Genomic DNA, 25,788 nt, shown 5'->3' on the forward strand with positions numbered 1-25,788 from the left:
TGCAGAGATGGTTGTCCTTCTGGAAGGTTCTCCCATGTCCGCAGAGGAACTCTGAATAATACAAACACTGAGCTAAATTGCACGCTCAATGCACATGTACATAAACATTGCAACTGAACTCTAAATCCACTAAAATATACCCCTTCGTCCTTTACCGATAACTACTCAGTTCAATTCACTCATAGTCAACTCGTTTATTTGCCATTATATAAGTAGAAGCCAAATCTCACATGTTCAGGAAATTCTCCCAACGAAGGGAACCGTAGTGAGACAGCTTTCTATTTTGGGTTTTAGGCTGGGTTTCTGTTTAGCACTTTGTGACATCAGCTGCTTTATAAACCATAGAGAGACATCCCCTTCTATTGCATGAAGTAACTTTCTCCCTGCCTTGGCTTCCCCCCTTGGTTTCATGGAAAGCCATTTCCCCAACCGATGTTAGCCTGAGAGCATTTGATATATCCTCCTCATCACACTGCATTAAAGCATCCAAGAGCCCTTGTAATGTCACGACATTGCTATTAGCCGCTCCATCTAATTCATATACTATATCCAGGTCGTATCCGGGCAGAATGATGATTCTGCTGCTTGGGCTAATGTTGGTTTATTCAGATGTCAGCAAGCAAGGACATTTGTGAACACTCTCTCCTTCTAAAGTAATGTTCCCATTCCTATTAATTCACTACTAACCTCTTCTAGTCCTAATTAACCCTCAGAGGCCTGGAGAAGCCTGGGATGTATTCACTAGGAACCAAATGGGACAACATCGGGAGGGATCTACCTGAATTTGTTCAATAGAAACTCTGGTTTTTGTTGGAGAAAAAAAAGGGGTTGCTACGGTGTCCACTAGTGACTACGCCCCGGCTGATCCACGTCCTAGGAAGAAATGGATAAGAAATCTCTGATGGAGGAAGTGACCGTACAGATGGGAAACTCCCTGAAGACTAATGGGGCATTCCAATGCAAAAGAGAGCAGTGGAAATCCACTAATCTATTATAGCTGATGGAAAGTCCATAACAACGTGTAACATGGCACACATTATTGATCCTAATGAAGACATTCAAAATGTCCCTCATTACCTGCATGCACTGGTTTGTGATAATGAGGAGACACGTAACACATTACCAGGCTGTATTCTCTAACCTCTGGAGTCGACAAGGAGAAAGAGGCTAGGTCAGTAAAGTAACGAGAGAGAGAGAGAAGAGAATAGAAGAGAGAAAAAGAGAGAGAGAGAGAAAGAGAGAGAAGAAAAGAGAATATATAAAAGAGAGAGACAGAGAGCACACTATCTCTGGCTGACAAACAACAGATATTGGTTTGTCTCTCTCTCTCTCTCTCTTCCTCCTCTCTCTCTCTCTGTGGGCCTCTCTCTCTGACTCCCTGACTGTCCCTCCCACGCCACCTCATCACAACCAGCAGGAACAAAGCTGCGGTCCTCTCTGTCACTGCAAACCTGTCCTTCCTCCGTCATCATCAACAGCCTCACACAGCATGGGGCTATTACAAGGATAACTACGCTCTGTAGTCACTAATAATGGATGTGTTTGGGTGAAATGGAAGTCAGCAAAAACCACCCAGTCATCCTGCAGCTGTCTGCAGCCCAATAATCCATTGAGGAATTCATAATGCCAACGGCCTATTCCCCAATTCTCCCTGGAGATATTCACATATAACAATGATTAAGGAACGGTTGCCTTTGTAGCAATCTCAGTGGAGTCCCCATGTGAATACATGTTTAATATCATGATCTGAAGGTATGAGACTCAGTACAGTAACTCCTGCATTAATGTGGCATGTGGCCATGTGAGCTTTACATAGTGACTCAGGGAACCCAACCATGGAAGGAAGGAGTGGTGAGGTTCACTGAAGGAAGGTTGGTGAACAGAGGAGGCTGGCGAGAGGAGCTATAGGAGGACAGTCTCATTGTACCGGCAGGAATGACATTAATGGAACGGAATCAAACATATGGAAACCATGTTTGATTCCGTTCCATGTATTCCATTCCAGCCATTACAATGAGCCCATCCTCCTATAGCTCCTCCCACCAGCCTGCTCTGATAGCGACGGAGGGATGATGGAGGGATGACAGAGGAAAGAGAAACAGAAAACAACTATAAAGAGATAGACTTGGGCATCAGACAGTCTGTCTCTCTGACTTGACAAAGTCCTCCAGTACGTCACAATGTCTGTCAATGCCATATATCCGCAAGCCAATTATCCTCACACTAACATCCACAGTCAATAGCATTCTATGGTTGCATCTGAAGTGGCACCCTATTCCCTATGTAGTGCATTGCTTTGAACAGGGCTCTGGTCAAAGTAGTGCACTATAGGGAATGGAGTGCCATTTTGGACATAACCTATGACCCTCTACGATCCCCCTGTCAGGACCAACCATTACATCCACTGTGCCCTGCATAGGCTATTATGCTGAGTCTGGGGAGTAAATGAGCTTTCCCTCTTTAGAAGTGAGATATTGTTCTTCTCTTTTGCATTATTTTCTGTCCCTCTAGCAGGAAGGAGCAGCGGCTGTTTCTTTAAGGATCGATATTGCATTGCAGTGAGAGATGTGTTGAGGTAAAAGGGGTAAAAAGTTGTGCTGAATGCATTATTAAGTCTTAGACTTGGATGTATTGGTCACCTTTATTTCTCCAGTGTGTTGTTCCCTCTCTGTTGAGAGACAGGGAAGGTTAGTGGTTTAATTGACTGATAGAGGCTGCAGCGCTCTAAGTACGACCAGGACTGCCCTCCGGTGGACAATCTATCCCACTGCAACCAATGGAATGTAGGTCCTGTTTGAATACTTCAAATTGCCTTCCTCCCTTCCCTGAATTCACTTATTAGGCTTGGTGCTTATGCACCAATTGATCATATATTTTATGAGGGAGGAAGGATTGCATGTTAAAGGTTGAATTCGATTATTAGCAGTAGAGGCTTTGCTTCTTCATAACAGGTTTGTCATGAAAATAATTTGCTTGTTGACTTAGGTAGCCATGGTTATAAAATCCTCCTATTCACTGCTGATATGATTCATTTGCATAGCTGTAGATATTGACGTCTCCATGGAAACGGAAAGGAATAACGTTATCCACTTTGGCAGCCTCTGACCACATCTATTTTAACACGGAGGGATGGTCATTAAACATCAATTAAATACATGAAAACAAAGTGACTAGAGACCCTGAATCTGCTTGATTCACTCTATGACTTCTGCTTTATCCCAGCCCCTCCGAAAGACACGTATAGGCCTACAGGTTGAAGAGGTTGGAACAGGGGGCTGCCACACTGAGCACCCATGGAGCGTTTGTTGTGGATTTCTCAATAGCACAACGGAAGACAATGGCATCTAGGATTTGATACTAGCAATCTTCCCGGTACGCTAGCTCACTTCCCGACAGATTTTTCACGTCAGACCCGGGATTCGAACTGTCAAACATCTAAGCTACTTGACGCCCGCCTAGTAGTAACGGTTGATATTCCTAAAAAATGTAGACACAATACAATTCACTAAATCATAGCACATCACTTTAAGGCTGACTAAGGATCTGACCCTTTTTTTAAACATTTTATTTTTAAAATTTCGCCTAAAATTACATACCCAAATCTAACTGCCTGTAGCTCAGGACCTGAAGCAAAGACATGCACATTCTTGATACCATTTAAAAGGAAACACTGAAGTTTTCTGGAAATGTGAAGTTAATGTAGAAGAATATAACACATTAGATCTGGTAAAAGATCATACAAAGACAAAAACATGCGTTTTTTTTTTTTTTTTTTTTGTACCATCATCTTTGAAATGCAAGAGAAAGGCCATAATGTGTTATTCCAGCCCAGGCGCAATTTAGATTTTAGCCACTAGATGGCAGCAGTGTATCTGTTTTAGACTGATCCAATGAACCATTGCATATATGTTCAAGATGTTGTATCAAGACTGCCCAAATGTGCCTAATTGGTTTATTAATACATGTTCAAGTTCCTATTTGTGCACTCTCCTCAAACAGTAGCATGGTGTTGTTTCACTGTAATAGCTACTGTAAATTGGACGGTGCAGTTATATTAGCAAGAATTTAAGCTTTCTGCCCATATCAGATATGTCCATGTCCTGGGAAATGTTTTTGTTACTTACAACCTCATGCTAATCACATTAGCCTACGTTAACCCAACTGTCCCATGCTTGATTCACTGGGGAATGCGACGACGACACCTATCTCATAGAGGTTAAAGCTGACTCCACTATGTCTCTGTGTAACGCTTGATGTGAACATGCATTTCATCTCCACACTCACTGCCTTTTAGAGTGAAAGCATTTTCTGTTTAGCCTAATTAATTAAAACCATGGAAACGTTCAATATTAATCTCCTCAGCGCTCTGAATTCTAACTGCAGTCATAATCTTATACAGACTAATGCTAATTAAAGTTCCTTCAAGGTTATCTCTAAACAGGCCAACTGGGATCCCCAACAGCTTAGTTCTTTATTGTGGAAATAATATAATTGAGTGGTCACAGACTTGCAACTCCACTAGAGTTAGAGGTAGAAGAGATGACTCTATTTGAGGTCGAATGGGAGCACAGTGCCTTCTTTTGTATTCTCATGAGTTCATATTACACTTTACCGCATGGGGGCGCTAATGGACCATAGAAGATATACGTTGTATTAAAAATCCTCAGGCATGCTGGCCTCCTAGTTCTCTTGCCAGACTAGACACAGCTGGTAAATACATAAACATGTTTAAAAGCCTTCAGTATTGATAGAAAGAGGAAATATATTCATCTACCAAAGCCTATATTGACTGGTGGATTATGTCTCTGTGATTTTCCTGAAATGCATCATCCATGAATCACAACTAGACTTAGAGTTAGAAAAATGTATTAAAGTGTCACTCCACAATGATACAATAATACACAATACTGAAACACATTGTGGAAAAGCTCCAACTGAGTTTTGAGACACTGAAAACAATCATGGTCAAACATGGTACATGTCTATAATACATTGCATCATCAATACACATGTATTAAATAATAATTGTAAAAAACAATTTAAGTACAATGGATAACCCCAACCCTAACTATGCATCACCAAACCCTCATTCGCATTGGTGTGTACTGTTCTTTTTTATTTGGCCAACATTTCTTTAAAAGTCCGTATCAGTTGGAAGCTTCTGTGTTCATAGTCTCAACTCTGAACATGTTTCAACTCAGAAAAATCATTCACCTGTGACATCATGTCTAAACTTGTCATGGCCGGGGCTATGCTTTATGGGATAGGTGGATAAGGGTATGGGGGAAGGTTAATGAGCTATAACGACAAATCCATAGATAGTACAGTATACAACATTCAGAGCTCAGTTCTGACCCTGTTAGCAGTTTGAATTCAAACCCAAACAGAAGTTTACCTGGTCCTTCAGGAGACCAGTGTAACAGGGAACAACTACCAGCTGCTCCTTACTGAATGTAACTAAGCAAAACATTTTCCTATCCCCCATTTAGTAAGTTTGCTGTGCTCTTGTCTTCTCTTTGGTATGCCCCGAGTGCTTGAATACCTTAACTGGGAGGAATTTGCTTCAGCAGAGAGCAGTGGCGCTGCCAGGCTTGTGGCTACAAGTACACAGTTAATTGCATCACATCCGCAAGAGTGATCCAGCTGGGTGTGTGTAGCTATGTGGCTGTGTACTCTAGGTTTCTCTCTCCCCTCCCTCCCTCCCAAACGCCCTATCTCTCATTCTCTCTCTCCTCCTCCTCTCGGTGAGTCTCTAGGTGAGTCAAAAGCAGCCCTGAATCAGGAAGTAGGATGCCGTGACAGACATTAGTAGGCAGAAGGAAATGGGCACCACCACCACACAATGTCACTATGTCTGCTGCCGCTCCTGTCCATGGTAACACAAGGACGAGAGGGAAGAGAGGCCACAGGGAAATGACCCCATCGTCGATCATGTTGCTGCTGGCTCTGACAGCCTGCCTGGCGGGGACTGGTAGGTGTGGACTGTGGATAGTAAAGATGATTTTCCCTTACTGCTCGTTGGAAACAGAGCTTTCATGGCTTTCTCTACTCTCCTACATTCACCCACTTTCATTACTTGTCTGTTTTCTATTGGTGTCCTTCCTGTTCTTCTTTTTTTTTCAGTTTGCCTGATAATGTAATAGTCTGCTGAAATGTGGTTGATATTGGCGGGTGTTGGCTGCTGAAATATGTGTGGACACGTTTTATGAAGAGATAGTGAAAGCTCTAGGCCTTTTGACTACATGGTATTCTATCCAGTAGGTCTCACACACTGTACCTGAGTAATGGCTGCTGTATGGTTACATGTGCCTTTGAGTGGCTTCACAATGCTTTCTGAAGTTGAATATTTGAATAGCTCTCCGAGAGCTTGTTCACTTCTATTCAAACGGATGTTATTGTCTTTGTACATCTCTGTCACATCTCAGTTGTGAAAGAGGCTGAGTTCACATCCCTTCTTGCAACAGGTAGTTAGTTACGAACGATAACAATCAGCTATGAACACAGTGAAACGTTGATGTTCCTGTTTCATTTCAAAAGACCCATCTTCACCAAAAGAACGAGAACATTGTGTTTTGTCGGTAGGAAAAGCATTAACAGAAACATCTTCGCGATGGCATTACCCAGGTTCTAATGGCACCGTTTGTTCCCTCTGTGGTGCGCGTTATCTCCATCTGTGTGATACCTCTTTTGAATTGAAAGAGTCATAGAGTTTACTGCCAGTATACTGTATGTGCCTTGCCTTTATCACTGTATCCACTGGCTGGTAACCAAGGGATACGTTCATTTGGAAGGGTTTTTAATGCCATGTCCATGTCTCCTCAACACATTCATTTTGAATTACACTGTACATGCCCAAACATTTACAGTAAGATGTGTCTGTGATGATCCTTGGAATGTCCGGGGTTAACCTACACAAAGAAAGGTGCTATCTAGAACCTAAAAGGGTTATCAGGCTGTTCCCATAGGAGAGCCCATTTAGTTAAACATGATTAAGGTCACAGCTCTCAACCAGGTACACTACTGACAGGCCCAAACTGATTCACGTCCAAAGATCTGATGACTGTTTAAACTCATTTTTCTGGGAAACAGTATCACACTGTCTGACTCAGTGTAGTTTGCACATAGTGGAGTCTTTCGTGGGTTTTCTATGAATCCCCAATATTCTAAATTGCATAAAACTAGGGTGATGATTTCTTTCCTGGCCAAGTGACCCGGGAAAACTCTTGGCTCTCGCTATACCGTAGGCTTGAGGTCAGGTGGTGTTATAATGAAAAACCCCTGGCCCTATGTTGCTTAACCATGGACTCTTTCATTCATTGCAGTGTTCTGCCAGGGTGATGAGGACACAAGTACTGTTGAAGAAACACAAACAGAAAATGATGCCGGGTTCTCAGGTGAGCTTTAGCTGTTGTCTGCTCCCCCATGTGCATACTCCTCCAACACAACCTGGTGGCAATAGCTCATAACTGTCCCTTTCCAACGGGTTTGGGATTAGTTGTGCTTGTGTTGATGCTCTTCTCAATGTCCCCAGTGGTCCCACCTGTAAGTCATGCTACCCCTACACCAGACTCATACCTATCATCTGAGAGTCCTTCAGGTGAGATTACACCTGTCTCCATAACACAATTCCATTACCTGATTTCCATCAGAGACTTGCATGGCAACAACAAAAAGGCCCTCTGGTTTCTCATTTCATTTCCTGTCATTTCAGAGGGATATGAGACTGAAGCTGAAGCTGGTTCTGGGTTCAGTTCAGGTGTCAATTTAGAAGGTATATTACATCAGTACATCAGCACTTTGTGATAACTGCTGATGTAAAAGGGGCTTTATAAAATAAACTTGATTGATTTGATTGATTGATTGAACACAAACAACACAACTGATGTAGTGTTTAAGAAAACCGTGTGTTAGAAACGATTATTGAGATGGTGAAAATAATTGCAGAAACATTGCAGACAAGCTGGTGTTACATCTATAGCGGCACGATCAGTTTCCCACCATGATGGTTCCTCCTCCAGGGGAGGATAATTTCAAATCCTCTGAAGCACCACTGGAGGACAGTCTGAGTCTCACCTTCGTCCTGGTTCCTGTTGTGCTGGTGGTCGTGATAATCGCCATGGTAGTGGGCGTAGTCATAATCAACCGCAGATGGAATCGGAAAGGAAAGAGCAATTCTGGTAAGTCATGAGAACTGTGCTATAGCTGGAAATATGTCCATGTGATGAGAAGTGGCATGACCCCATTCTCATCCACCATGACAGATCTGCTTATGACTAGATGTACTGTACAATTCAGTCGTCGTTTTCATTGCATGGGTACTTTACAACACGATGACGTGAAAAACAGCTCTGAGTTGGGGTATGTTTAGCTTTGTGCACACTTATTTAGAATAGTGTGTAGGCCTACAGTTGTGTACTCAACCACAATACAGTATACAATGTATGAGTGGATATTGTTAATGTACTTTGACATGACTTTATTAGGTGGTGCACGATGTTGGCTATAATGATGGTTTCCTATTCCAGATAACGTAGAAGAGGATAAATATTTGCATGGTAGCGATGATACAGAAAAAGTTCCAATGTAAGTATGAGTTATACAGTTCATTCGGAAAGTATTCAGACCCCTTGACTTTTTCCACATTTTGTTAGATTACAGCCTTGTTCTAAAATATACAATTATTTCCATCATCAATCTACAATCAATACCACATAATGACAAGGTGCAAACAGGCTTTCAGACATTTTTGCAAAAAACAGAAATACCTTATTTACATAAGTATTCAGACCCTTTGCTATGAGACTCGAAGTCGAGCTCAGGTGCATCCTGTTTCCATTAATCATCCTTGAGATGTTTCTACAACTGTGGTAAACTCAATTGATTGGACATGATTTGGAAAGGCATTGAAGGTCCACAAGAACATAGCAGAAATAAATGATGTAAACTGTGCTAATGTGTAGTGAGTTTCACTTACTGCCTAGTACACAAGGGTCCAAAACTGTAAACCTAAAAAAAACACTAAATAGATTCTTAAATGGAAGAGGTTTGGATCCACCAAGACTCTTCCTAGAGCTGGCCGCTCGGCCAAACTGAGCGATCAGGGGAGAAGGGCCAATATCAGGGAGGTGACCAAGAACCCGATAGTCACTCTGACAGAGCTCCATAGTTCCTCTGTGGAGATGGGAGAAGTTTCCAGAAGAACATCCATATCTGCAGCGCTCCACCAACCAGGCCTTTATGGTAGAGTGGCCAGACAGAAGTCACTCCTCAGTAAAAGGCACATGATAGCCCATTTGGAGTTTGCCAAACAGTACCTATAGGACTCTCAGACCATAATAACAAAGGATTCTCTGGTCTGATGAAACCATGATTGAACTCTTTGGCCTGAATGCTAAGTGTCATGTCTGGAGGAAACCTGGCACCATCCCTACGGTGAAGCATGGTGGTGGCAGCATCAAGCTGTGGGGATGTTTTTCAGCGGCAGGGACTGGGAGACTAGTCAGGATCGAGGGAAAGATGAACGGAGAAAAGTACAGAGAGATCCTTGATAAAAAACCTGCTGCAGAGTGCTCAGGACCTCAGACTGGGGTGAAGGTTCACCTTCGAACAGGACAATGACCCTAAGTGCACAGACAATGACCCTAAGCGCACAGCCAAGACAATGCAGGAGTAGCTTCTGAATGTCCTTGAGTGGCCCAGCCAGAGCCCGGACTTAAACCCGATCGAATATCTCTGGATAGACCTAAAAATCCCCAAATACAGTTGTGCCAAGCTTGTAGCGTCATACCCAAGAAGACTCAAGGCTGTAATCGCTGCCAAAGGTGTTTCAACAAACTACTGAGTAAAGGGTCTGAATACTTATGTAAATGTGATATTTTTTATAAATTTGCAAAGATGTCTAAAAAACAGTTTTTGCTTTGTCGTTATGGGGTATTGTGTGCAGATTGATGAAGGGACAAAACAATTGAATCCCTTTTAGAATAAGGCTGTAACATAACAAAATGTGTAAAAAGTCAAGGGGTCTGAATGCTTTCCAAATGCACTGTATCTAGGCTACTGCTGTGCTCTCTATACATTTCAAGTTGCAGGCACTTAAATTCGTATATGGCAGTAAATCTGTTTCTCTTGGTATGATTTTGACCCCACCCTTTCTCGCCTCTGTTTGTTATTTCCTGTTTAGAAAGAAAGACGTTGAGGAGTTTGAAACAGGCGTGTGTGTGTCTCTCTCTCTCTGTGTGTGTGTGTGTCTCTCTCTCTCTCTCTCTGTGTGTGTGTGTGTGTCTCTCTCTCTCTCTCTCTCTCTCTCTCTCTCTCTCTGTGTGTGTGTGTGTGTGTGTGTGTGTGTGTGTGTGTGTGTGTGTGTGTGTGTGTGTGTGTGTGTGTGTGTGTGTGTGTGTGTGTGTGTGTGTGTGTGTGTGTGTGTGTGTGTGTGTGTGTGTGTGTGTGTGTGTGTGTGCGTGTGTGTGTGTGCGTGTGTGTGTGCGCGCGTGCGTGTGCTCTTTTCCTCAACAAGTTGTTTCACACAAACACACACGCACCAGTCTCTCATATCTGACATAAAGTATATAGTCATGTGTGAATCGAAGTGTTTACACATTAGCCTGAGAGCTTATGAAAGAGCATTTCAGCAGAAATATGGCAAAGCTCAAGTTCCTCCTGCTATGACATGACACCCTGTCCCTGGTAACCAGCCTCCACGTGAGAATGTACGGTATGACTAAGGTATCTTTAGTGTAAGAGAAAGACTAACATAAAGGAAATAACCGTCAAAAACGATCTCCTGTCAAAACTTTACACTGCACATGAATGCTCTCTCTCTCTCTCTCTAAGCCAATCATGTGTCCATGATGAGCATTGACAGAAAACTATAATCAATGACGAGACCGCCCTCTTGTGAGAATCAGCAATACTACCACTCAAATGGCCTCGAGTAGAAAATCATGTCAAACTCTATTGGAGGGAAGGACAGGAAGGACAGTGCTTATTCACTGTGGAAATCAGTGAAAAACAGCTTATTCCTAAGGAGTTTAATTTGAGACCAGTACACCGTGTGAGAAACCCCTCAACTGTTTGGATTGTCTTTATACCTCAACAGTGGATGTTTGTATTTCCCCCCCTCTACACTCCCTTCATTTTAGTCCCTTTATTTTGTCATTTTTCGAATGTCAAAACAGTAATATGACGGGCTGACGATGTTGTCTGTTTTCCAGGCCCATGTTTGAGGATGATGTCCCCTCTGTGTTGGAGCTGGAGATGGAAGACCTGGAACAGTGGATGAATAAAGACGGTGAGTCATCTTAAAACCCCCCAAAAGAAAATGTATAGCAGCCCACTAATAATGATCTTTGAAAGTCATGTATAACTGGAACCATCTGAGCTGAGGCTGTATATCTTGTATGTTAGTTGGCAGGGGTCGTCCTTGTTCTCCGAGCATTAGACTACTCTTGGTTCACAATAAGAAGATCTGTCTGTTGTCAACTCTGTTGACTACTCACTCCTGTTTTGTCATTGAAATTTGGACATTTGTAATCACATGCCTTTCCCTGATAAATGCTGCTGTGAAAACAGGTTGTTTGAGTATAACTTTTCTCCAATAGAGGGCGCCATTGTATACTTTATTACTGAACCACTGCAAGTGTGACGATAGCGTTCATACGTGGACAAGACTGGAGTCAATTCCTTTTATCTAAGTACATACTGATAGGAAAGCTATTCGTAGACTGTAAATGTCCATATTGTTTGGGATTTATACAGGGATATTGTATTCGTCACATGAGTTGTCAATTTGTTTTTTAGGTGGAGTTCGAATGGACTCTGGACAAGGGATCTAACATGAGATCATGGTAAACATACACCTGTTATTTACTAACACTATAGTAGTCAACTCTACTGTACTTTGCTGATTATGTAGCAACGCTGCAGGATAAGATAATGGGCTCTATTCAATCTGCATCACTGAATCGTTACAGATTGCGCGATATAAATGTAAAGGTAATTCCCGATTGAGCCGACATAGGCAGCGTTTACCGTGAACGTAGTCTCCACTAACGCGGAATATTTCATTTACATTTCAATAACGCTTTAACGCTGAATATCTGTCATACGGATTGAATAGAGTCCAAGGTGGTGACTGGCGAATGCGTCAGTCACACCCATCAATGCAACTCAGGAACAGGGAGGGAGGACAGACAGCCTGGTGATGACATAATGTGTTGTCCTGGTGACATAATAACATGACCTGCTGCTGTTGACGTGGGTTGACCTGTCCTGCTGTTACTGTAACATGAAACTCAACAGTCTATCATTTGATTAAGAGAAAGGATCTAGGATCAGTTTAGCCTTTTAGATCATAATTAATAAGATGGACATGGATGAGGAGACCTGATCCTAGATCAGCACATGTAGTCTGTGACACTTTATAGGCCTTGGTCAGTGGAGGCTGCTGAGGGGAGGACGGCTCATAATAATGTCTCCAAGGGAGCAAATGGAATGGCATCAAACACTTGAAAACAACATGTTTGATGCAGTGGTGCAACTTTTGTTTTAGAAGTGGGAGGGACATTTTTTAAATATATATATTTTTTAATCCTGTCGGATAAACACTCCAAACAGCCTACCCAACCTCTTGGAGGCGTCCGTTTTGTATCACATTCCAATGATAAAACGGGGGAACAAAAATGCAATTTCAGAATATGGGGGGGACATGTCCCCTCTGTCCCCATTGAAAGTTTTGCCCCTTGTTTGATGTGTTTGATACCATTCCACTTATTCCGCTCTAGTCATTACCAAGAGCCCGTCCTCCCGAATTAAGGTTCCACCAACCTGCAGGTACGATTAATAAAGCTGCCAGTTGAGGACTTGTTAGGCATCTGTTTCTCAAACTAGCCACTCTAATGTACTTGTCCTCTTGCTCAGTTGTGCACCGGGGCCTCCCACTCGTTTTTCTATTCTGGTTGGAGCCAGTTTGCGCTGTTCTGTGAAGGGAGCAGTACACAGCGTTGTACGGGATCTTCAATTTCTTGGAAATTTCTAGCATGGAATAGCCGTCATTTCTCAGAACAAGAATATACTGACAAGTTTCAGAAGAAAGGTCTTTGTTTCTGTAATCGAGCCCACAAATGCTGATGCTCCAGATACTCAACTCGTCTAAAGAAGGCCAGTTGTATTGCTTCTTTAATCAGAACAACAGTTTTCTAACATAATTGCAGAAGGGTTTTCTAGTGATCAATTAGCCTTTTAAAATGATAAACTTGGATTAGCTAACACAATGTGCCATTGGAACACAGGAATGATGGTTGCTGATAATGGGCCTCTGTACACCTATGCAGATATTCCATAAAAAATCTATCGTTTCCAGCTACAATAGTAATTTACAACATTAACAATGACACCTGAAACCCCACCTCTTTAAGGAATACCTAGGATAGGATAAAGTAATCCCTCTCACCCCCCCCCCTTAAAAGATTTAGATGCACTACTGTTCCACTGGATGTCATAAGGTGAATGCACCAATTTGTAAGTCGCTCTGGATAAGAGCGTCTGCTAAATGACTTAAATGTAAAATGTAATGTCTACACTGTATTTTTGATCAATTAGATGTTATTTTAATGGACAAAGAATGTGTTTTTCTTTTAAAAACAAGGACATTTCTAAGTGACCCTAAACTTTTAAACGGTAGTGTACATACTCATCATGTGCAGGTATTGATCCTTAATTTTACTAGGAAAATAAGTTAAGAACAAATTATTATTTACAATGACGGCCAAACACAGATGACGCTGGGACAATTGTGTGCCGCCTTATGGGACTCCCAACCACAGCCAGATGTAATGCAGCCTGGATTCGAACCAGGGTTTGCAGTGACCCTTCTTGCACTGAGATGCAGTGTCTTGGACCACTGCGCCACTCAGGAGCCCAATTTAGCAACAGGCATTTCTGTTTTTTTTTGTATTTTACCCTGTTTTTCTCCCCAATTTCATGATATCCATTTGCGATCCAATTACAATATTGTCTCATCGCTGCAACTCCATAACAGGCTCGGGAGAGGCAAAGGTCGAGTCATGCATCCTCCGAAACATGATCCGCCAAACCACATTTCTCAACAACCGCCCGCCTAACCCGGAAGCCAGCTGCACCAATTTGTCGGAGGAAACACTGCTCAACTGACGACCGAAGTCAGCCTGCAGTCGCCCGGCCCTCCACAACAGTCATTTCTGTTCCCCCTGCATACCTTGTTTTGATACATGGTGGCCACACACACACACACACACACACACACAAATACAGATACAGAGCGAGACAGAGTCTCACATACACCCACACATGCTTCTATTATCTCTCTGACACACACACTCACACGCACAGAAATATACACATGACTGCACAAACACATGCCTCACTTACTGACATAAGGGCACACACACACACACACACAGTGACTGCTGAACTCTGTCCCCTAGTCCTCCTCTGTACCCATCGTAACCTTCTAACCCTCTGAAGCAGGAAGAGTCCTGACATCTGTTAGTGATTACCACAGGCATGCATGGAAGTGTGGCGCAACAGGGCGTTGGGATGGCCCCTTGTTCTCTCTCTCAGAAAGGCTGGGAGGGTCAAGGTCCATTAGACTAGCTGTGAGCTCACGTCATTCACACACAGCTTTTTTTCCCCCAGAGTTCTGTGGGTTTGCAGTGTGACATAAGGGTGGAGGGTCATAGACTACTCTCAGTTAACTGTGTATGGCAGGCCTACTGTAGACCAGTGGAGGCTGGTGGGAGGAGCTATTTGGAGGACGGGCTCATTGTAATGGCTGGAATGTAATAAATGGAACCGTTTAAAACACATCAAACATGGAAACCACATTTTTGACTCCGTTCCATGAATTCCATTCCAGCCATTACAATGAGCCCGTCCTCCTATAGCTCCTCCCACCAGCCTCCACTCCTGTAGACAGCATGCCCTATTGTAGACCTACTGTAAGTACGTAAAATCAACTATAAATATCTGTTGTTTCCAATGGGGGATTTATGGACAGTTTGGTGTAGACTAGAGGATCAACATACCAGCTGATTGTGAAATGACATCATTCTCATTCCTTCCCAAGGACCTTTGTGAGTTACATACTGTAGGTCAGAGGGTTTGGTGTGACAACCAAATGAATGTTAAAACATCACGTCACTCCTTCCAATGAAGGATGTTATTCTATTGATTGTATGAACATGTACTGTACTGTAGTCGCATGACCTCTCCCTGTCTGTCTGTCTCCTATAGGCTAGTCCCTAAAGAGTCACGGAGTCAGTCAATTCTCTCTCTCAACCGTCCTCTTGCTGTACTGCCGGTGACAAAGGACATTTCCCCATCGCAGGGAAGGACATTCTGTTACCCAGCCGCACTGTAGACTTCTTCTATTCATGTCAATGTCAAAGCAACGTCATCAACCGACCACATTGACAACAAGAAAGCAACACCTCCACCCAAGGTGACTGCAAAAAACAGGAAATGCTGAATTTATTTTCCATTTCAGCATAAACAAAAGACAAGTAACAATAAATGCACAAGTTAAACTTTTTTAGTACGTAACATCTTCAAATCTGCGCACTCCACCGTCAAATGTACTGTGGTATAGACTCTATGGAGAAACAGTGTGTGGCAATAGTCCTTTCACTACACGGATCCTGATTGTGGTCGGCCTAATAATGAATGCTTTTTGCAACGCCATCAACTCAGTACAGTGCCTTTTTAGTCATTGTTTCAAGTTCATCTACACTTTTTATGTGATTGTTTTACTGTCTTTTGTATTCAGCTGTCATGCAGTGAGAGAGGGAATCAGTGAGAGAGGAAGGAGTAAAACACAGGAGGTTGGTGGCACCTTTATTGAGGAGGACAGGCTCGGGGTAATGGCTGGAATGGTATCAAATGCATCAGACACTTGGTTTCCATGCGTTTGATGCCATTCCATTCGCTCCGTTCCAGCCATTATTATGAGCTGTCCTCCCTTCAGCAGCCTCCTGTGGAGTAAAACATGTAAAACTATTGCTGAAAGCGGGTGTCGGTAGCCATGTTCTGACACCCAGACAACAATATCAGGACTTGACCTCCAAAGATCCTACAGGCCCTCCCCTTTACAACATGAACACATATTCCATGCCCACAGTAAAGCCAGACCAGATGGTATATACCCTTATTCCAACGGCCAACTGACCCAGTCCCATGATAGATATGATGGCTCTAACCCAGTCCCATGATAGATATGATGGCTCTAACCCAGTCCCATGATAGATATGATGGCTCTAACCCAGTCCCATGATAGATATGATGGCTCTAACCCAGTCCCATGATAGATATGATGGCTCTAACCCAGTCACATGATAGAGATGATGGCTCTAACCCAGTCCCATGATATATATGATGGCTCTAAGCCAGTCACATGATAGAGATGATGGCTCAACAAATATATATGATGGCTCTAAGCCAGTCACATGATAGAGATGATGGCTCAACAAATGTTTATGCTAAAGACTGGCTAGTGTCTCCTCCTCTGTCCCTTCTGGTTGTAGTATACAGACTGCACGTGGATCTATCTCTCTGTCTCTCTTTCACTCTCTCTCTGTCCCTCTCTCTCTCTCTGTCTCTCTTTCACTCTCTCTTTCTCTGTCTCTCTCTGTCTCTTTGTCTCGCTCTGTCTCTCTCCCTCTGTCCCTGTCTCTCTCTCTGTCTCTTTCACTCTCTCTCTCTCTGTCTCTCTGTCTCTCTTTGTCTCTCAATTCAATTCAATTCAATTCAAGGGCTTTATTGGCATGGAAAACGTGTTAACATTGCCAAAGCAAGTGAGGTAGATAATATATAAAGTGAATATATAAAGTGAAATAAACAATACAAATGAACAGTAAACATTACACATACAGAAGTTTCAAAACAATAAAGACATTACAAATGTCATAGTATATATATATACAGTCTCTCTCTGTCTCTCTCTCTCTCTCACAAACTCCGACTCTAATTACCAAACCCTGCCTATTGTTTTATGCATGAGATAACTGAGAACTGCTGGTACACTGCTTTGCTTTGGTTCATGCGCATCACACAATGCTAAAGCTGTTTAGAATTCAAGAGCGATTAGGGAAGGTAATTTCTGAGATAGTCTGCACAGAGTGCAAATTTCAGTTGGGTTGTTGTATACAGTGACTGTCTTGTGATGTTTTGTTTTCCCTGATTTTCTTTGAGAAACAGTATTTCACAATTACTGTCATTCCTTCCTAAGCATGTCATTCCTTTTGATGGTACACTGTCTTTCATTGGTTGAATATGTTTTTCCTCCAATGATAGTGGTGTTGTTGATATGCAATCTGAATCTACAAATTCTCGTCACATCGATGTATAAATGTTTTGCTCAGCTCTACGTGACAGTCAGTATTTTGCAGTAACTTTCATTGTAAATATGTGGAAGATATTTTTTTTTACTCGCTTGTATATTTTTTAAATGTGTAAATTGTGCTTGATTTGATACAAATATTGATATTTGCTTATGGTCATTGGAGTGAATGTGGTCCCTCAATCTCTGTTAGGTTCTCATACTTGTCAGTAATCCAAGTGTTACAGCAGTAGTTATTGTAATAAAGAGTAATCATTTCAACAAGGAACCAACTGTCCGGCCAATACATTTGCATATTTGTAAATCATCAATAAATCTGTGACGTGCTATTTTGTTTGTGTGCGCGTGCCTATTAATGTGAGCCACTTCGTCAGTCCCTGTATGCATTGGTGGCACCTTAATTGGGGAGGACGGACTCGTGGTAATGGCTGGAGTGGAATAGGTGTAACGCTATCAAACACATGAAACACATGGTTTCCATGTGCTTTATGCCAGTCCATGTGCTCCGTTCCAGCCATTATTATGAGCCGTCCTCCCCTCAGCAGCCTCCACTGGTGTGCGTGTGTGGTAGAGCCAGAAACTCATCCCCCATCCCCCTCTTTCTACCCTCTCTTCCCTCCATATACCTGATGGACACTCATTGGATGGTAATGGAATTCATATTAGAGGAGGCTGGCGAAGAGCAGCAAGGACAGACATCCTGGAAAGCAATGCATATCAATAAGGACTAAAAGGCAGGAGAAATGGACTGGCTATTCTCTCTCTCTCTCTCTCGTTACATCATTACCAATGTGCTGTCTGAAACTCCAGCTCAAGGTCTCGCACCAGTGTTTCTGTTTTTCACCTGGACAGTTCTAGTGCCAGTATATGGCATATAAACATGTTCTTATCTCTTTAGATCATTGAAACATCTGCCGTTTTTTGATGAGTGTCTGGAGGAGACCTTTAAAAGTCATTTAAGAAGTCTATAAATCTACTTTATAAATATGTCTTGAGTGAAGGAGGTTGGGGAGGGGGGCAGGACAGAGACGGAGGTTAATATGTCTCCTCCATATTTTTTCAATATAAATGAAATAAAATATTTAAAAAATATTTTTTTATCTGGCTTGTCAGATATATCTGATACAGTTTGGGCTCCTGAGTGGTGCAGCGGTCTAGCACACTATATCTCTGTGAAAGAGACGTCACTACAATCCCTGGTTCGAGTCCAGGCTTTATCACATCCAGCCGTGATTGGGAGTCCCATAGGGTGGCATAGACTTGGCCCAGCGTCGTCCGGGGTAGGCCGTCATTGTAAATAAGAATTTGTTCTTAACTAACTTGCCTAGTTAAATACATAAATAAACATCTAGTTGATATAGCACTGCATGTATTGGTACTCTACTGCACAGCCCAGGGAAAGTGTGCCCCTAAACACAGACCTAATATTACTTTACCTGATTCTGAACTTACTGTAATTGTTAACAGTTTGAAATGCAAAACTGATCACAGATGAGCTAATAACTATTATACTACCACATATTACACTGGACTGGTAGTTGACCTCAGACGGCTTCATATGTAACCTTCATGACAGCAGTGTATGGTAGTAGACCTCAGACGGCTTCATATGTAACCTTCATGACAGCAGTGTATGGTAGTTGACCTCAGACGGCTTCATATGTAACCTTCATGACAGCAGTGTATGGTAGTAGACCTCAGACGGCTTCATATGTAACCTTCATGACAGCAGTGTATGGTAGTAGACCTCAGACGGCTTCATATGTAACCTTCATGACAGCAGTGTATGGTAGTAGACCTCAGACGGCTTCATATGTAACCTTCATGACAGCAGTGTATGGTAGTAGACCTCAGACGGCTTCATATGTAACCTTCATGACAGCAGTGTATGGTAGTAGACCTCAGACTGATTCATATGTAACCTTCATGACAGCAGTGTATGGTAGTTGACCTCAGACTGCTTCATATGTAACCTTCATGACAGCAGTGTATGGTAGTTGACCTCAGACTGATTCATATGTAACCTTCATGACAGCAGTGTAGTGTATGGTTCAGTTGACCAGTGTAGAGTTGACCTGATTTCATATGTAACCTTCATGACAGCAGTGTATGGTAGTTGACCTCAGACTGCTTCATATGTAACCTTCATGACAGCAGTGTATGGTAGTAGACCTCAGACGGCTTCATATGTAACCTTCATGACAGCAGTGTATGGTAGTTGACCTCAGACTGATTCATATGTAACCTTCATGACAGCAGTGTATGGTAGTTGACCTCAGACTGCTTCATATGTAACCTTCATGACAGCAGTGTATGGTAGTTGGCCTCAGACGGCTTCATATGTAACCTTCATGACAGCAGTGTATGGTAGTTGACCTCAGACGGCTTCATATGTAACCTTCATGACAGCAGTGTATGGTAGTTGGCCTCAGACTGCTTCATATGTAACCTTCATGACAGCCTGCAGTGTATGGTAGTTGACCTCAGACGGCTTCATATGTAACCTTCATGACAGCAGTGTATGGTAGTTGGCCTCAGACTGCTTCATATGTAACCTTCATGACAGCCTGCAGTGTATGGTAGTTGACCTCAGACTGCTTCATATGTAACCTTCATGACAGCAGTGTATGGTAGTTGGCCTCAGACTGCTTCATATGTAACCTTCATGACAGCCTGCAGTGTATGGTAGTTGGCCTCAGACTGCTTCATATGTAACCTTCATGACAGCAGTGTATGGTAGTTGACCTCAGACTGCTTCATATGTAACCTTCATGACAGCAGTGTATGGTAGTTGCCTCAGACGGCTTCATATATAAACTTCATGACAGCAGTGTATGGTAGTTGACCTCAGACTGCTTCATATGTAACCTTCATGACAGCAGTGTATGGTAGTTGACCTCAGACTGCTTCATATGTAACCTTCATGACAGCAGTGTATGGTAGTTGACCTCAGACTGCTTCATATGTAACCTTCATGACAGCAGTGTATGGTAGTTGGCCTCAGACTGATTCATATGTAACCTTCATGACAGCAGTGTATGGTAGTTGACCTCAGACTGCTTCATATGTAACCTTCATGACAGCAGTGTATGGTAGTTGACCTCAGACGGCTTCATATGTAACTTTCATGACAGCAGTGTATGGTAGTTGGCCTCAGACGGCTTCATATGTAACCTTCATGACAGCAGTGTATGGTAGTTGACCTCAGACGGCTTCATATGTAACCTTCATGACAGCAGTGTATGGTAGTTGACCTCAGACTGCTTCATATGTAACCTTCATGACAGCAGTGTCATATGTAACCTTCATGACAGCAGTGTATGGTAGTTGACCTCAGACTGCTTCATATGTAACCTTCATGACAGCAGTGTATGGTAGTTGGCCTCAGACTGCTTCATATGTAACCTTCATGACAGCAGTGTATGGTAGTTGACCTCAGACTGCTTCATATGTAACCTTCATGACAGCAGTGTATGGTAGTTGGCCTCAGACGGCTTCATATGTAACCTTCATGACAGCAGTGTATGGTAGTTGACCTCAGACTGCTTCATATGTAACCTTCATGACAGCCTGCAGTGTATGGTAGTTGACCTCAGACGGCTTCATGTGTAACTTTCATGACAGCAGTGTATGGTAGTTGGCCTCAGACGGCTTCATATGTAACCTTCATGACAGCAGTGTATGGTAGTTGACAGTGTATGGTAGTTGACCTCAGACTGCTTCATATGTAACCTTCATGACAGCAGTGTATGGTAGTTGACCTCAGACTGCTTCATATGTAACCTTCATGACAGCAGTGTATGGTAGTTGACCTCAGACTGCTTCATATGTAACCTTCATGACAGCAGTGTATGGTAGTTGGCCTCAGACGGCTTCATATGTAACCTTCATGACAGCAGTGTATGGTAGTTGACCTCAGACGGCTTCATATGTAACCTTCATGACAGCAGTGTAAGTTGACCTCAGACTGCTTCATATGACAACCTTCATGACAGTGTATGGTAGTTGACCTCAGACTGCTTCATATGTAACCTTCATGACAGCAGTGTATGGTAGTTGGCCTCAGACTGCTCCATATGTAACCTTCATGACAGTAGTGTATGGTAGTTGGCCTCAGACTGCTTCATATGTAACCTTCATGACAGCAGTGTATGGTAGTTGGCCTCAGACTGCTTCATATGTAACCTTCATGACAGCCTGCAGTGTATGGTAGTTGGCCTCAGACTGCTTCATATGTAACCTTCATGACAGCAGTGTATGGTAGTTGGCCTCAGACGGCTTCATATATAAACTTCATGACAGCCTGCAGTGTATGGTAGTTGGCCTCAGACTGCTTCATATGTAACCTTCATGACAGCAGTGTATGGAAGTTGGCCTCAGACTGCTTCATATGTAACCTTCATGACAGCAGTGTATGGTAGTTGGCCTCAGACTGCTTCATATGTAACCTTCATGACAGCAGTGTATGGTATTTGGCCTCAGACTGCTTCATATGTAACCTTCATGACAGCAGTGTATGGTAGTAGACCTCAGACTGCTTCATATGTAACCTTCATGACAGCAGTGTATGGTAGTTGGCCTCAGACTGCTTCATATGTAACCTTCATGACAGCAGTGTATGGTAGTAGACCTCAGACTGCTTCATATGTAACCTTCATGACAGCAGTGTATGGTAGTTGGCCTCAGACTGCTTCATATGTAACCTTCATGACAGCAGTGTATGGTAGTTGGCCTCAGACTGCTTCATATGTAACCTTCATGACAGCAGTGTATGTGAAAATATGGGCATTTCCAGGGCTGTGAGCATTGTTCTCACAGTCAGAGCTAGATTCTGGTTGCACGGGTTTGTGTCGTGTCTTTGTACGTAGCAGAAAGGGACACTCAAACAAGGTGATCTGACACAACCTAAACATGACCTAAGCCTAATGTTGACACTCACTGATATCAGACAAAGGCAACTTAAAATAAACAGATGAGATAATCCAAAGAGATAAGAGACGAGCCAAGATGACAAGACAACTTCTTGTGCGTGAGAAAAATAGAAGACAAGATGATTAGCTAGAAGAGTTCTTCTGAGAATTGGGTCAACTTGCAAATAACTTTTCTTCATACAAACGATACAGTATCTATTCATGGGAAACTAATAAGTGAATCTACAGACTGATGAATGACGATACATCCCTCTGAGATCAATACATTCATCAAGTCAGCCTTCTGTTTTGTCTGTGTTCATTCTGCCCTGCCAGAGCAGAAAAACATGTTTATCTGAAATCCCATGAAATCTGTGATATCAACACTGTACATTCAATTCAAATGCCATATCAGGTTTCTGTTTCTCTCTCTGTGATCACTATCCTCAGTCTGTTCTGCCCTGTACTGGATCCATGGTTTACTGTAGTGCACTGTATCATTATCTGGCCTGAGCCATTGTTACTGTCACCTCTAATCAATTCTCCCTCTCAGCCACACAGTCAGCCATGTTGTCCTTTTCCAGAGAGACTGCGGTGTTCTGAGGCGACCTCTTTCTCATCTCTTCATCTTTCTGTTTGTGTATGGCTTATCTATGCTACCTACTACACTGAACCAGTGGGCAGAGGGTAATCACACACAGCCACAGTACACACTGTGTGTGTGTGTGTGTGTGTGTGTGTGTGTGTGTGTGTGTGTGTGTGTGAAACAGAGAGAGTGTGTGTGTGGTATCATCCTCTATGATAGTGACACACTTTACCTCCAGGCCTAGGCCCTCTTGACGAGTTGTGTCCGGCGAGAAGAGAAAGGCCCCCTTCCTTCCCGCACTCATCATCAAAGATATGAGATCTCACACTGCACTATGCTGCTGCTGTGTGTGGCACAACACGCCTGATGAGCAACACATGATCCTTTCCCGGCAATACTGGGTTAACCCTTTCATTCACAGCAAGAAACCCTGATGCAGCCAACTGAGCTATATTCTTCCTCTGTGAGCTCATTTGACTACTGCACAGGGAAAGGCCTATACAAACAATACCGATGTCATCTTCCCTATTGTACAGAGTAAGAGCTGTGTTTCCCTATGGTCATGTTGGCAGTTGTAAGGGCATGACCTCAGAGTAATGTTTTAATCTAGTCAAAACAGAGCAAAGAAGTTTCCTGAATGTGGGAAAGCTTTGTATTTCTATGATGAAACCCACTTTCCATCCATCATTACACAGACTAGCCACATGACCACCATCCAACCTAGTGGTCAGCAGACAACAGCAGTGCGACCCTCTATTTCTTAACACAACACAGCAGCCCATCAATGGACATTGGGTGTGTGTCAAACTATGAACTCTGCGGGCCTGGAAATACCTCGGCACAAGTCGAGACTCAGTTCAGACTTTGTGAGCGAGATGAAAGACATCTGGGATTTGTCATTGGTCTTTAAAAAACATATGATGCAAATAGAATGGGAAGCCCTGTCTATATCTGAGAGCGGAGTTATGATTTGTAAGAAAAAGGCACAATGAGAATGCACAGGCCAGGCCCAATTCCAGTGAGTGTCTTAACAGCCAAACGTGGCTGAACACTCTCCAGCAGCACTGGTCTGGACGCTAGTGGTGGAGCAGTCATAGAAACAGATGGAAGCCATTTGTTGTGTTTTTTTCCCCCTCTGTAGCTGTGGTCTGTACAGCCTAGTCTAGGCTCCATGTTAATCGGAGTAATGTGTGCAGTTATGTGAGGAATATCGCGGTGTAAATTGAGAATCGTCACAGCAATAAGCTGTCCTGTCGTGTCTCTGTCCAGAGGTTTAACATACAGAGCTGACACTCTGTCATTGATGGATTCCTGCCGTATTCTAAATGTTCTATGGAGCCTGGGTCTGAGACATATGTTCTATGGAGCCTGCGTCTGTCCCGAGACTAGAGACATATAGGATGTTAATGTTATTCATTTCCCCTCATATTCCGCAACTCTATGTTGCCCGATGCGATGTGGCCTAAACATATAACTCCAACAAAGCCTTTTGTATTTCAATGTGAAAACTAATATGACCATACTGATTCCTCTGACTTTGTCTGGATACTCAAATAAACCTAATGTACTATTAGAATATGAAGACAGACAAGTCAGAGGGACTTTTCAATTTCCACACAATGATTCCCTGCGTGTGGAGGTTTCAACTGCCAGGCGGCTCTGCTATCCACAGAGGCTTTTAGTTTATTTGTGTCTGCCTGGCCTGGAAAAGCTCTCCCTCACTCACTCGCATATTTTTCAGCTTTCGTTGGCTCAGTGCCAGTGTCAATTCCATGCTCCTCAGAATCACATTCTTTGGCGCTTAGTGATATCTCAGGCCTTCAGACTAGCTCCCCCTGGCAGATTAAGATACAGGACATGGAAATGACCGTAAAACAAAGCAAAACAATGACGGGCACACAGCCGCTTCGCTTCAGCGCTGTGCTAGACACTGGTCCAGGAAATAGCGTTATGCTCAAATTGGTTGGTATGGATCTCCTGGGTTTTTCACACAGATGCATTTCAAGTTTCAAGTTGTATTAGTCATATGTACTGGATACACATGGTATACACCATCCAACGAAATGCAACAACAATAAAAAAGAATAAAAGATACAAACATAAAGCGCACAATCACACACACACTTTGTATGACATTTAAGAAACAGTAGCTAATAGACTGGACCAATTTTATGAAAACAATCATATTCATAATAATAACTACCCTACACAATACAGGTTCAAGCAACTATTTCGGACGTAACATGTTTGCGTCTTTCTAAAAAAATGTTTTGGCATCGTCATCATCCTGCGACTACCAACTCTCTACTAATCAGTGAACGGAGAACCGAGAGCACTATCGCTTGAGGTAGCGGAGTGCATCAAGTGGATAAACTCTGTCTAATTTTCAGCTAATTCCCCTTCAGTGCTGTTCGGACACGGACTATACACCATCCCCAAGTGGATTTTTTTTTGTCTGTGGGTGACCCGAACTGTTGGACGAATTTAAAAAAGATTATAATTTGGCATCATATCTAAGCAGAAAGGAAAGTATTGAGAGTGGTATCCGAGGTTAGCCAGTTGGCTAATTGGGAAGGTTGCCTAGCTAGCTACTGTTGAGAAAATACGAAGCAGAGGGAGACCCCAGCGGCAAAAAGGGCCATCGACGTGAGTTGTATCCTGAAGAGGAGCGCTCCGTTTTTCTGGACACATCAAGAGGAGCCGGAGTCCATTTTGCTGTGTTCTACTCTGAAAATTTCGGAGGTAAGAGGTACAAGAAAACGGGTGGTCCAGGCGTATAAATCGTTACAATACAGCGCTGGGCCAGACAGTCAGTGGCGGAATGGTTATCTAACTTTAGCGATATAGCTAGCAATTCCTTGCTAGCCAGCTGCAAGAGTGTTTATCACTAAATTTAGCTATTTGTAAACATCAGTTTTGCATAT

The 25,788-nt window shown here is 42.9% G+C and overlaps 2 protein-coding genes across 6 annotated transcripts in view; both read left to right on the forward strand.

Moving 5' to 3' along the window:
• Positions 1-5,712: 5,712 nt before the first annotated feature.
• Positions 5,713-18,265, forward strand: LOC115137494 (transmembrane protein 154-like). Of its 5 annotated transcripts, none has more exons than XM_029673821.2 (9): positions 5,713-5,971; positions 7,323-7,394; positions 7,532-7,597; positions 7,712-7,771; positions 8,046-8,177; positions 8,526-8,583; positions 11,211-11,287; positions 11,797-11,843; positions 15,268-16,419. In XM_029673821.2, exons 1-8 carry the CDS (start codon positions 5,851-5,853, stop codon positions 11,829-11,831), a joined length of 621 nt encoding a protein of 206 aa, XP_029529681.1. In that variant the 5' UTR covers positions 5,713-5,850; the 3' UTR covers positions 11,832-11,843; positions 15,268-16,419. The 5 variants fall into 5 exon arrangements, with proteins under 5 accessions (XP_029529681.1, XP_029529679.1, XP_029529680.1 ...); XM_029673819.2 differs by lacking the exon at positions 15,268-16,419 and adding an exon at positions 18,035-18,265 and having other exon boundaries at positions 5,714-5,971; positions 8,019-8,177; XM_029673820.2 differs by having other exon boundaries at positions 5,714-5,971; positions 8,019-8,177; positions 14,036-16,419.
• A 6,921-nt stretch (positions 18,266-25,186) lies between these two features.
• LOC115145606 (F-box/WD repeat-containing protein 7) overlaps positions 25,187-25,788 on the forward strand; it is a 219,576-nt gene continuing 218,974 nt past the window's right edge. Inside the window, 1 exon segment of the mRNA XM_065024899.1 lies at positions 25,187-25,606. The gene's annotated coding sequence lies outside the window, so the exon portion shown is untranslated.

Source organism: Oncorhynchus nerka, linkage group LG11, assembly GCF_034236695.1.
Source record: "Oncorhynchus nerka isolate Pitt River linkage group LG11, Oner_Uvic_2.0, whole genome shotgun sequence".
Lineage (NCBI taxonomy): Eukaryota > Metazoa > Chordata > Actinopteri > Salmoniformes > Salmonidae > Oncorhynchus > Oncorhynchus nerka.

Bases quoted from the DNA above. Each gene is read 5' to 3' on its own strand.
- LOC115137494 (XM_029673819.2), top strand. From the start codon at position 5,851: ATGTCTGCTGCCGCTCCTGTCCATGGTAACACAAGGACGAGAGGGAAG. The intron at 8,584-11,210 runs GTAAGTATGAGT...TCTGTTTTCCAG, and splicing joins GATACAGAAAAAGTTCCAAT to GCCCATGTTTGAGGATGATG. The intron at 11,288-11,796 runs GTGAGTCATCTT...TTTGTTTTTTAG, and splicing joins ACAGTGGATGAATAAAGACG to GTGGAGTTCGAATGGACTCT.